The 12,812-nt window shown below is 43.1% G+C and overlaps 1 protein-coding gene across 2 annotated transcripts in view; it reads left to right on the forward strand.

Moving 5' to 3' along the window:
* Window positions 1–12,812, forward strand: part of PLD1 (phospholipase D1) — a 125,336-nt gene that overhangs the window by 59,660 nt on the left and 52,864 nt on the right. For both annotated transcript variants that reach the window (XM_084639430.1, XM_084639431.1), the window contains exons 8-11: window positions 490–582; window positions 9,434–9,586; window positions 10,238–10,387; window positions 11,771–11,854. In XM_084639430.1, the coding sequence (XP_084495556.1) occupies window positions 490–582; window positions 9,434–9,586; window positions 10,238–10,387; window positions 11,771–11,854 (480 nt within the window). The remainder of the gene's footprint in view (window positions 1–489; window positions 583–9,433; window positions 9,587–10,237; window positions 10,388–11,770; window positions 11,855–12,812) is intronic.

Raw genomic sequence — 12,812 nt, forward strand, 5'->3', positions numbered from 1 at the left:
TTATTCTGCCCCCTCACTCCTCCCTGGTGCTGCTCGTTCCCTGTTTGCACCCTAGATGCCTCTTTGCCCTCAGTTCATTTGTAAGCGGAGACTTTACCCTTAGCCCTTCTTATTGCTGGTGTGGCATTTATTACAATACCACTGCTGTGACTGTGGGTTCAGTTCATTTGCTGGATGTACAGTAGGGTTAGGTTCAAGTCACCCACTGCTTGGGAGGTGGATGAAATGTCTGAGATGCAAGGCGAATAAGAGAGATGACCTGGCAATAGAAAATGAGAGGGAGGTGATCCACTTCTGCTCCATTCTGCCCATGCCACCCCACTGAGGTGAAAGGGGTCAGACAGATGTCACAGAACTGTGTTTGACCTAGCCTATGTACCTCCAGGTCATATTGCTCCAGTCCATATAGCTTCACCTAGGCATAATTAATAAGCTTTGTATGCATGTATCAAATTTACTATTTATTTGTCATCTTTACATTTGTTTCAGAGAAGGTATGATCATGAAAAGATCTGGGGGCCACAGAATACCTGGTCTGAACTGCTGTGGGCAAGGAAGTGTCTGCTATCGATGGTCCAAAAGGTACTGTAGCAGGGCGAGTTGTCTCTTCGGTGACTTTTTACCTATTAGAAAGACAATTTGTGTGACCTCATGTCTTTTATTGCAGAGGGTCTCAACCTTTTCCTTTCTTAGGCCCCCCCAAGATTCTATAAAAACGCCATGGCCCACCTGTGCCACAATAATTGGTTTTCTGCATATTAAAGCCAGGACCTATGTTAGGGGATAGCAAGCAGGGCAATTGTCTGGGGCCCCATGCCACAGGGGCTCCCATGAAGCTACATTGCTTAGGCTTTGGCTTCAGCCCTGGATGGCGGGGCTCAGGGCCCTGGGCTTCAGCCCTATGCTCAGGGCTGTCCTTAGGCATACGCAGGATATGCGGTTGCATACGGCACCCAAAAATTTGGGTCACCCCTGGGGCTTAGTGTCCACCCTCCCACTCTTCCTATCCCTGTTCTGACCCTTCCTGCAGGCTCCCACCACTAGCTGCTGCAGCCTAGTGAATCTTCCTCTGGAGAGGATCTAGTAACTTAAAAGTGAAAAGCCTTCCAGCCTGCCAGACCTATTAGTACAACACTGAACCTGTTAAAGAGCCATTCAAGTGGTAATGAAGTCATTTAACAGGCATTTTCCAACCCCCAGGTATATACTGTCAGTTTCTGAATTTACTGACAAAAACAGTTGTGCATTACTGTAATATTTACTCATAACATGTTAGTCTACAGGACCTTAGTTTAAAATTTGCTTTACAAATATTTAATTAGTGTGTTGCTGAAGATGATAAAATCACATCTCTAAAACATCCTTGCATAGATTTTTAGATGCACAATCTGGGTATTCATCTTTAGCCTTAAATGCTTGGATCTTTAGACATATCGTTTTTAAATAAATGCTTCAAAGGACCACCCTTATCTAAAATACACATTTTAATTTTAATTACTATAGTACAAAAAACTTTTTTCCAAATTCTTCCTGTCCATTCTGTCCATCTCTTTCTCCCTTCATCCCTCTGTTGAAGAGATCCCTTAAAGGGACAACACCCCTTTCCTGCCAGATAGCGGAACAAACGAGTTTCCCTTTCTTTACTTCTGACTATTTGGTGAACTGATTTTAAGAGAAACCCTCTAGCAAAATCAGTACCTTAGTAAGATATAACATCCTTTGTTATGCCTAAAATCTTTGGAAACATATTTTTTAAAGTTGGTGAAATTTCATAAACATGTCTATTGTTATGGAGATCCCACAAAATAAATTAGTGTTCCCTTTTTCTAAAAGCAATGAACATTGTTAGGAACACACTAAACCTCTGATGAAGTGAGCTGTAGCTCACGAAAGCTTATGCTCTAATAAATTGGTTAGTCTCTAAGGTGCCACAAGTACTCCTTTTCTTTTTGTGAATACAGACTAACACAGCTGTTACTCTGAACACTAAACCTCTGTGACTGATTAATTTAAAATAATGTCTTTGTTTCAGTGAGTTAAATATGTAGTAATCTGGAACGATTACTTTATGAAGGCTTAAGAGTACATTTAGAATATAAAACCATCTTAGAGCTACTGATTAAGAAAATGTAAAACAGAGAAGAGCTGCATCATGTATTCCATAATATTTAATGTTGTATTCAGCAGGACAGCTGACTTGCCCTTACTACAAAGTTTTTGCAAATAAATCTCTGACAAACTTCAGGGTATATACAAAAACCTGTGAATGACATTTTTTATTTCCATGTTTAGTGCTTTTAATTAGGTACCTTCTGCATGTCCAGTCTTCATCTTCTGGCATGCAGTGGAAAACATGCTCCATTTTCTTTAGAAAGAAATTGCAGAAGAGTGGTTTTTCAAATGTCATTTGCTTCATGTGGGTTCAGGGATTTGGCTGGAAGGGGATGAGCAGGGAGGGGGAAGGAAGAGAGGTGGGAGACAGTGGGGAAAGGCTGGAGTCTGGGGCAGAACAGGGGTGGAGTACGGGCAGGGCCACAGGTGGGCTGGGGAGCTAGCCTCACCAAGCGGCAGCTTCACCCACCGCCTATGACAGCAGGAGGAGAGGGTCGGCTCCCGCACACCCGGCGCGCACTGCAGTCTCCTTAGGCAGGGGCCGTATTCACAGAGCCAAATGTGCCAGCACCACTCATTCCGCATGGGGGAGAGGGTCCGGGGGTCTCTGCGGGGAACTGAGACTCTCTGCTGCCGTGAGGCGGACTGGGCAGCTTGGTATCCTTTGCTGCTTCGTCCCTCCCCTGGGCTGCCATCGGGTATAGAGGCACCAGTTTAATAATACTGCTTAGGGCCCCATAAATCCTAAGGATGGCCCTGCCCGTGCGGGAGGGCTTTGGCTTTCTATCCTAGGGCTAGTGAATCTAATGCTAGCCCTGCTTGGCGGCCCCCGTGAAACCTACTCACAGCCCCCCAGGGGGCCCCGCACGCCTGTTTGAGAATCACTGTTTTTTTGGACCAATTTCTGTCGATGAAAGAGGCAAGCTTTCATGCTCCACAGAGCTCTTCTTCAGGTCTGGGAAAGGTAATGAGTGTCACAGCTAAATACAAAGTAGAACAGATTGTTAAGCATAAGGAGTTAACAGGTTGCAAAAAATGAAGTGGGCCATTAACACTTCTGCAGTCATAGGACAAGGGAGAGTTACAAAGAGGGTTACAGATTGTTGCAATGAGACATAAAACCCATGTCTCTATTGAGTCCATGCTTTTTTGGTGTCTAGCAGAGTTATGAATTGAAACTTTAGCTTATTAGTTGTTCTAAACCATGTACTGAATGTAAATAGTCTCACTCACATTTCCTACACATAATGTTGTAAAACTGTTATACTTTCTGTAACTGAGATTTCAACAAAACTACGGAAACCTCTGTGCATTAATAGATTTTTTTCCCAAGGTCAGAAGGGGCCATTAGATCAGCTAGTTTGACCTCCTGCCTAGCACAGGACGGCTTTAGTTTTTCTCTCGTGTTTAATTCACAACAGAAATTACATGCCAGCTCCCCCTGTGAAACGTGATTGTGTAGCACTCATCCAGCAGAAATGGCAGTCCTGTCAGCCCCTGCTCTCTCCCATTCCGGACTGTCGAGGTGATGTGTTGCTGCCCGTGAAAGTTTCTATTCAGTTTACCATACCTTTCTGATTAAAAAACCCAAACCAAATTAATTGGAACATTTGTCCAGGCTGTACTCACCAATGGATTAAATCAGACCAGAACCACAACAGTAAAGAATCCTCTGATGCAGTTAACCCCAGGGAGAAATATGTCACCCCCCCGTTTTAAAAGGAGTCCTACTGAGGCCTGAGCTGTGTTGTTTTGAAGAGAATTACTGGATGGCAGGTTTTTGATTGATTTAAGAAATAAAGACAAAGGGCCAGATTGTGCCCATCTTCTTTGTGGATACGCAAGGCAGGGTGGGGGGAGGAGGCACAAGAAGCCACCACACACTTGCCCCACTTCACGCAGTAACCTGGACTAATTGTAGTTCCTGTGCTCGCTCAGGTGCTGGAGCTGACTGCTCCTCCCTGCCGACAGCCACAAACCACTCCCAAAGGAGGCAGAGGGGTTCCTCCCCCACCAGCCAGCAGAGATGGCAGGGCACAGAGAAAGATGTCTACTGTACCAGGATACTGGGCTGGATGGACCTTTCGTCTGACCCAGTATGGCCATTCTTATATTCTTATGTTCTTACCAGCCTAACAGATAAGTCAGTGGGCAGACTCTATTGCCACCCATGCACTGGAGAGATCCCTCCCATGGGGTGGTTGACTGGAGGGCTGTTCTGCACTGCCCCCGTCTCAGGGCTGTGCCTGTCAGGCAGAACTCTGCCCAAAGTACGTAATGGCTCCGGTTGCTGACTGCCATCAGAAAAGGCAACAAGTTTATTAATTATTTAGGGACAGTTGCTGTGGGGGAGGTCTAGGTTGGATATTAGAAAACACTATTTCACTAGGAGCGTGGTGAAGCACTGGAATGGGTTACCTAGGAAGGTGGTGGAATCTCCATCCTTAGAGGCTTTTAAGGCCCGGCTTGACAAAACCCTGGCTGGGATGATTTAGTTGGTGTTGGTTCTGCTTTGAGCAGGGGGTTGGACTAGATGACCTCCTGAGGTCTCTTCCAACCCTAATCTATGATTCTATGAGCACATTTTTCGGTCATTGGCCCTCCCCAGTCACATGTGTTAAAATCCCCCTTCCCTCTGGCATAATGGTAGTCCCTGTACTCCCTCAAGTGCTGTGGCTGACTGCTCCTGCCTGACCTCCCTACTCCAGAAGCACAAACCACTGCAAAGGAGTACAGGGACCTCCTGCAAAGCAAATATAGGAGGAGAAGCAAATTTTCTAGCTGAGCAGTGGAACAAGGAGTGGGGCAAGTGTTTATTTTATGCACTGGTACCCCAGATATATTATGAGTAGCTGAAAAGATCAACACTTCACTAAACAAAATGGTTGGAAACTGAGTTTCAAGTACTCTTCCATCAACCTAATCTGTTCTTAATCTGTATCTTAATCTAATCTGTATATGGAAAGTTCACATATGTTCTAACATTCATGAACTTTCTATACAAGTATTAACAAATCTTACAGATTTCCCTCTTCTTATCCTTATCTGAGTATTTGTTCAAATTCCAAAAGTGGTGCCTGTTGTGGTTCAAATACAAGACAGGGCAAGGCTTTAAGCAAGCAAGCAGGCTGGTCTGCCAATGGGCTGCTCCTGTCAGCTTTCCACCCTCTCCTTTATTCTTTCTCTCCCCCCGCACATTACATTCTCCAACAGATAAAAGGAATACACTGGCTTTGTTTAACATTCTTATTTACCAATTTCTATCTACCGCATTCCTTGCTCTCGGGCCTTGAGCCCAGTCCTGGGAGGCTTCCCACGGTTCATGTCATCTGGGTGAGATGCCAAGGTTCATGCCCTTGAGAGGAGCCGTGTGTGCACTGCTCGTACACAACACTCCGGGTGTGCCCTGAATGTTGCCAAGTCCATGAACCTTGTATGAATGCTACAGGTGCCCACACATTAGAAAATCTACTTGACCTGATATAAGGCTGCCTGTCATTTTTCTTGTTGAAAGAATTTCTCAGACTTTATTTCACCATCCTACTAATGTTGAGGTATCTATCCTTTTCCAAAATTGAGATATGGCACATATGGTTGCTAGAAGTAACTGTGATATCAGTGAGGCTTTCCCTGATTCAATAACTTCCTTTGGACTGTAACCTCATAGAGGCACTGTAAGTTTAATGAGTAGGCTAACTTTAGCTATCTTGAAAATTCTGTGTACTATTTTCCCACAAAATACGATTATTTTAAGGCATTCCCACCATAAATATAGGAAGGTACCTATTACTGCACATCCTCTTCAACAGTTATGACTCCCTTTTTATATATTTCCTTAGTTTAAATAGAGTGAAGTGACATTGGCAAAGTATTTTGTAATAATTTTCCTGAATGGTTACACAGATAGATGACAGGTTTCAGAGTAGCAGCCGTGTTAGTCCGTATTTGCAAAAAGAAAAGGAGTACTTGTGGCACCTTAGAGACTAACCAATTTATTTGAGCATAAGCTTTCGTGAGCTACAGCTCACTTCATCGGATGCATGATCATCAGATCTATCATCAGATAGATGAGGTTTTGGTCTTCTTCCAAATATGTTGCTTGTTGTTCCGAAGTTCTATCTGTTTTTAGTTTTCTTTGCCATTTTCCTATAAATGTAGTCTTGATCCATCAGTGATGATGCATTATACCATGCAGAGATCAGGCCCTTTGAAGCCATACATCATGTTTACCTCTGTAATGAGTCTATTTTCTCCTCCGTGGTATAGAAATCGTTTAAGTACACTCTTTGGGGTGGGAATTATCTCTATTAACTATATACGTTTTTCCTGCCTACCATGAGGAAGCCCTGATCAAGGCCTCTAGTAACTATAGAGACTACCAGAACATATGTATATAAATAAACTAACAATAATATTACAGAGAGAGAATATTTATAGATCTGGACCATCTTGAAGAAATTTGATTTTTTTTCATAATTTTCCATATTTATCAAAACACCCAAGCCTAGGGTATATTTTGTTAGAAGAGAATAATTAATGAATTAATTACTTTGTGGTTGAGCTCTAAAAAGTGTCTGTAAAAATGGCATTGTGTGGTTCTGTTTTCTTAATAATTTCCAGATCAAATCTGCTCAATTTACAAACATATTTATGTTGTTCATTTTATTTCCCTAACTGCCAGCCTTACAAATTCTACCAGGGTCTGAAAATCAAGCTGATTTCTTTCCTCCTTGGTTTAATAAAGCTTTAATAAAGCTTTAATAAAGGTTCTGTGCTGTAATTGAGCCCCCAGGGCCACCTGTACAACTCCGTTGTCCTCAATGGGCTTGCACTTATTGGAACTTAGGACACAGTTCTTTGATGATGTGATGCACAGGAAGGTATAGAATCCAGCTCACCTCCTCTTGGCTACGTTGGTTCTGTGATGAACCCTTATTTCTGTCACTCATTTCTGTCACGCTGATTAAAGTACTCCAGATCCTGTGGAACAGACTTGCTAAGTAAGAAGGTTCTGGTTTTATAATCACCTTTCAGAGTCATTGCTCTTTGGATTCATAAAAACTAAACTCAAAATGTGAATTACTCAATTTGGGTTTTCTTTTTTGGCAAACATTTCATGGCCAATCCATAGTCCCCGTTCCTAAATCAGTCTCTCCAGTGCCTCTCCTTAAGTACTAAAATTGTCCTGAGTCAGGTTTTCCATGTTTGATATGCCTTCCAGTGGTGGATGCATTAATTTGTTTAGTGCCAAGTAGTTAAAAGAGCTGTGTCAAGGTTTTGGGATTCCCAACTCTTTCCTCTGTCACTGACAAACATCAGGCTGTCCTTAATCACATCACAAAGCCCCAATTCAGTTCAGTATGAAAACATGATGCAAAGATCTTGTTTTGAATGTAGTGCGACCCTGTTACACTGAAATCATTGTTTTCACCGAACAGCTTCACTACAAGTGGCAGTTCTCTATAACCCCAGTTACTCTTTTTGCATATTATGGTGCATTGGGATGTTTGTTCATTCTACTTCACTGTTCGTGTCGTTTTAGGTATGCAAAAGCATTATAAGTCGGTTCTGTTGTAATGTCATATGGCTGAGGAGTTCTAGGAGTTCAGCTGTTAAATTTTCAACTTGGTTGTGAGACCAGCGCCTCGTTACAAGCAAATTGAGCACACTCTGGCTTGTAAGAAAGGCAGTGCTCCTTCTTTTAAGGGCTGCTTTACAAGTCAGCAGAGCCGCCTGTGTTTCTGTTCTGTTTTCATGATCAATATATATGCGAGACCCATGGAGTCTGTGAGCGAGGGGACAGGGGTCCCCTGATTTTATGGGGGGGCCCAAATTCGATGTGAGAGGGGGGAGTCTGTTGTTATCTAACATGTTGGTTACTATGGCTAGTCTTAGTCTAGGGAAGGGGGAGGAGAAAAGAAAAGCACAGGACCCTCAATAATAACCGCTTTAGAGCCCCCATATTCCTAAAGCTGGGCCTGACTATGCCCTGTTACTATGTGATGAGTATCATGCTCAGAAAACTAACCTGCGAGCACTGCACAGTTTGAACATGGAGTAATGGAACTGACTTGGGCCCAGCAACATAACACTTCAGGTTGCTATGAAAGATGCAGTAATTAATATGTCTTTGCAATTGGTTTCCTTGTACATTCATTTGTATGGACAAAGATCTGGACTAAGGCCATGTGACTGATTCGTTTGTGTGTGGAGGAGGGAGGATGTTAGGCACATCATTCATATATATGTATACAGAGAGGGAAAAAATACTTGGATGCTGACAGGGAAATATTTTTTCCAGAGTGCTCGAGGGCTGTGGTGCTCACACACAACCTGCTAGTCATTTCTCATCTTGTTTTTTTACTGTGATGCCTGTTGCTTGGCAATGAAACCTTTCCAAAATGTCCTCTTTGTACACTTTCCATTAGCTTTAATAGGATTCAGGGCCTTTATAAATAACACATGAGAAACTCAAACTAGAGTGTGCTGCTCCCACAGTGCCCACAGGTATTGCAGGCTACTAAAATAATATTCTTGGCTGAAGAGAATTTTTGCTCCACCTTGTCCATTACGCAGGCACTTGGCTGGAAACCCCTGTTGGCCAACAGGTATATTCCTATTAATGTTCCCAGACACTAAAGCCTAAATTTCCAAGGACTTATACAGGAGGTGGTCGTACAGAACCTGGTTCCCACTGTAATGGCATACCTGAATTTGGTTGTGCACATCACCATTCAAATGCATAAAATGGACTTGTATCTATCGTACATACTTATATAGGCCCCAGGTCTGTAGTGTCTGAGCAGCTCACAATTTTTAATGTATTTATCCCAGTGCTGTTATCCCTGATTTACAGATGGGGAAACTGTGCACCGAGAGGCTAAGTGACTTGCCCAAGGTCACACAGGGACTCTGTGGCAAAGCAGAAAATGGAACTCGGGTTGCCCAGGTCCCCATCTAACACCCTAACCACTGCACCATCCTTCCTCTCACTTAACTGCTGATTTGAGCGTCCAGATGTAGGGTTTTGTATACCATCCGTTGCTGTAATCACCTCTCCAGAGGTTGATTCTCATTTCTCCACTAACTTTAGTGGAGTTACTCTGTTTTACTCCACTCTGAGAGCACAATCAGACACCAGCTCTCTAAACCATATTGCAAAGAAACTGCCCCTAATGGGTCACAAACCCTTCCTTGCCTGCTTCGGATCCTGATGACGAATGGCTTGGAGTTCTCTCCTGGGGACCGCTGTTCACTTGATATTATTGGATGGCTCTCATTTTTGAAGTGAATTTGAGATGAATGTTGTCTCCCCTTATAGGTGGTTAGTAGTGAAAGACTCTTTCCTAATGTACATGAAGATGGATAGCGGAGCCATTTCCTTTGTCCTGCTGGTAGATAAAGAATTCAGCATTAAGATTGGCAAGAAAGAGACTGAAACAGAATATGGGTTGCGGATTGACAATCTCTCCAGGTGAGAAATGCATATTTTATTTTGACCAGTTTTTATGCCAGTTTTTCACTTAAAAATTGGCTTCTTTTAATTAAAAGGGGGCCATTCCCTTATATGCAGGATGTGTTAGCAACTTGCAGCTGCTACAGTGAGTCAGCATGGTTTAATGAGCATGTCCCTTCAGGGTTCCAACCCCATCTAACAGGGAGGAATGCCAGAAGAATCCTGCCATCCTATTATTGTGAGAGAAGTATCCAGATCAATGAGACAGTTTCTCAGTGGATGTAAATGCTCATTTAATTTTTTTTTTTTTTAGCATCCATGATCTCATATTCTGCTCCCAGTTATACTAGTACTATCTCATTTAAATCAATGGGGTTGCACCAGTGTAAGAAACATTTGGTCCATGGTGTGCAAAACGTGTCGGTAATATCTATCTATTGTTTTTATAGGTTGTCAGTCACTGTGGTCTCTAGGTGCTGAAATATTTTTTTAAAAAAACCTCAGCTAAGTAGCTGGCTATTAACTAGGTAGCTGGCTATTGGTCACTTTTGCTTAAACAAAATGTGATTGATATTCAGTTCCCATATCAACATGTTTCGATAGTGAGAACTAGGCTAAATAAGAGTGTGCTGCTTACTCATTGTTTTCTGTTCTTTGGTTATTTTCCAGGTCACTGATTTTGAAGTGTAACAGCTACAGACATGCCCGGTGGTGGGGACAGGGAATAGAAGAGTTCATTCACAAAAATGGCAAAAACTTTCTAACACATCACAGATTTGGGTCTTATGCAGCTATACAGCAGAATACGTTGGCAAAGTGGTAAGATGGTCCCTGCAGTAGTAAGAATATGCTCTATCTCCCATTGAAATCAATGGCAAAGCTGTCATTCTCTTCAGTGGGAGCAAGGTCATGGCCCTACTGATTTATCATTCACATTTAAAGAACATGGGTGTTTGAATTCACTGACTAGACACTATAAATCACTATGGGAGTATCAAAGATGCATCTTTCCTGCAGAAAAATGTTAGGGTTAGTAGCCTAACCATTTTGGTCCTGTTATGTCTTTGCTTTGCAATGGTCAGAGCTTCTAGATTTTTTATTTTTGCTGAGATTGGACACATTAGTGGTTTATTAAATTTCAGAATAAAAGTGATATCTTGATGCACATGTAACTCATAGTAAAGCTTAGCAAAGTAAACAGTATGCTTATGAATGGAGAACAGAACACTCTCCTTACTTCAGAAGCTGCTACTTTCACCTCTTAGCTTGACTATTGGTTTTGGGTAACATTTTCAAAAGCATCTAAGTAACTTAAGTGCTTTTGAAAATTTCATCCTGCACCTCTTTCATCTCCCTTCTCAACAGCCTCTCCATAAAGCAGCTCCTCTGATTCTGGCATGGTCACATCTTCCCCAATCTCAAATGAGAGAAATAAACACAACATCCAGTAGAAAGTGTTTGCAGGGTCCAACCCTAATGCTGTATTCTAGTGTTGCCTCTCCTGAAAGCTGGGCCCCATTGTGACAGTGGTATCAGTCCACTGCTGAATGGTATCCCGTATCTGGGATCTTGCAGGTGGGCTTCCCAGTGGGTTGAAATCAGTGACATGGAGTCTGGGTATATTCTAAGTGTAATTTTTTTTTTTGATGCACATGCACCAGTTCTGAAATGAGGTGGTCAAACAGCATGCAGAGCAACCCCCTCCTTCCACAGCTCTTAGTCCTATTCTGCTGTCTGGTTCCCAGAGAACTCTGTCTCAAAGACTCCAATCATAACCCAAGGCAGAGAGCAACCTCTCCTGCTACTCACACAGCTCCATCTATCTCCTGAAGCTGCCTCTATGTCAAAATCTTGCATAATCCAAAACAAACATCACCGCTACATATCTTTCCAAGAGTCAAAACTTGCTCACACACTAAGAAAAAAAGAATATGGAACACTACATATAACAGGGTCGCCAGGTCATGCCTGTTGCCATAACAATATTTGATTGTACTGGTTTAATTAAGATATTAACAATGATGTGAAATTCTCCTTACATGTTGTCCTAGTGCATGAAATTGAATGTGTTTTCTTTTGAGAAAGGCATTTAAACGATATTTTCATTTGCTAGTTTAGAGTACTAAAATTTTTTCCACAACTACGAATTCTCCATGTGATTAAAAGAAAAATCCAAGTATTGTGTGTGTTTGTTTTTTCCAGGTATGTAAATGCAAAAGGGTATTTTGAAGATGTAGCAGATGCCATGGAGGCAGCGAAAGAAGAAATTTTCATCACAGATTGGTGGTTCGTATTCCCTCATTTGGATTTTGTCCAGCACTCTCTGTGAGAATGTGCATTACAATGCTGCACTGTTCAAAGGCCTTACAGTATGGAAACTAACACTGATGCCAGATGGTCTGGCAGCACATCCAAACCTCTCACAGTGAGGGTTTTCATTCAAAGGCCTTTTCAGGAGACTTGGCAGCAATAGTGCATGCTTAAAATCATCAGTTTGGGTGTCTCCTTCTGAGGGATAATCTTGAAGGGTTGCATGGTACAGTGAGGCACCACCTGCATTGAGAGTGGTACGGGGCTGCATGGCCTCCCTGAGAACTCCCTAGGAATGTCTCGGGGAAGCAGAAGATCTCCCAACACAAGGGGGAATGTACAAATTTGTACCCCAATTAGGCAATGCAGGACATTCCCCTACCACCACATTGCATGGCAGGCCAGCTCTGCTGACTGCCACCTGGGGTAACAAATCTTTGTCCCTCCCCGTCCTTGGGTGGACCTCTGAGGGGAGTAATTAGGGGCTGCAGATCCGCTCAGCTCTCACTCCTCCACATGGCACACCTGTATAAGACTTAAGCATAATGTAGCCCTATGCTGTTCATTTAGCAGGTATTGTCCTTTGCTGTGCAACGTTTACAGTTGGAGGCAGAGACCATTTTTCTGCACCCACCCAACTTCCACAGCGGAGTAGTTATTGGGATTGAGAGTGCCTTGGCTGGATCTCTTTCTCCTGTAGCTGGTGTGATGGGTTGGACCCCCGTTTCGGGGTGCCACCGGATGTGCTGGGGTCCCACTGAGCCCACCTGTCCAACCAGCCTGGGTTTCCCTTACTCTGTGTTACTGTGACAGGCTCTGAAGCCCCTTTCCAGCACACACAGAGGCAGGGACCCACCCAGCTGTAGAATCACACAGAGTCTGTGATCAGCTGTCTGTGGGAAGGCTCAGCTAGGGGAATGCCCAGATCTCCTGT

This window comes from Lepidochelys olivacea (assembly GCF_965140295.1).
Source record: "Lepidochelys olivacea isolate rLepOli2 genome assembly, chromosome: 9".
Classification (NCBI taxonomy): domain Eukaryota; kingdom Metazoa; phylum Chordata; order Testudines; family Cheloniidae; genus Lepidochelys; species Lepidochelys olivacea.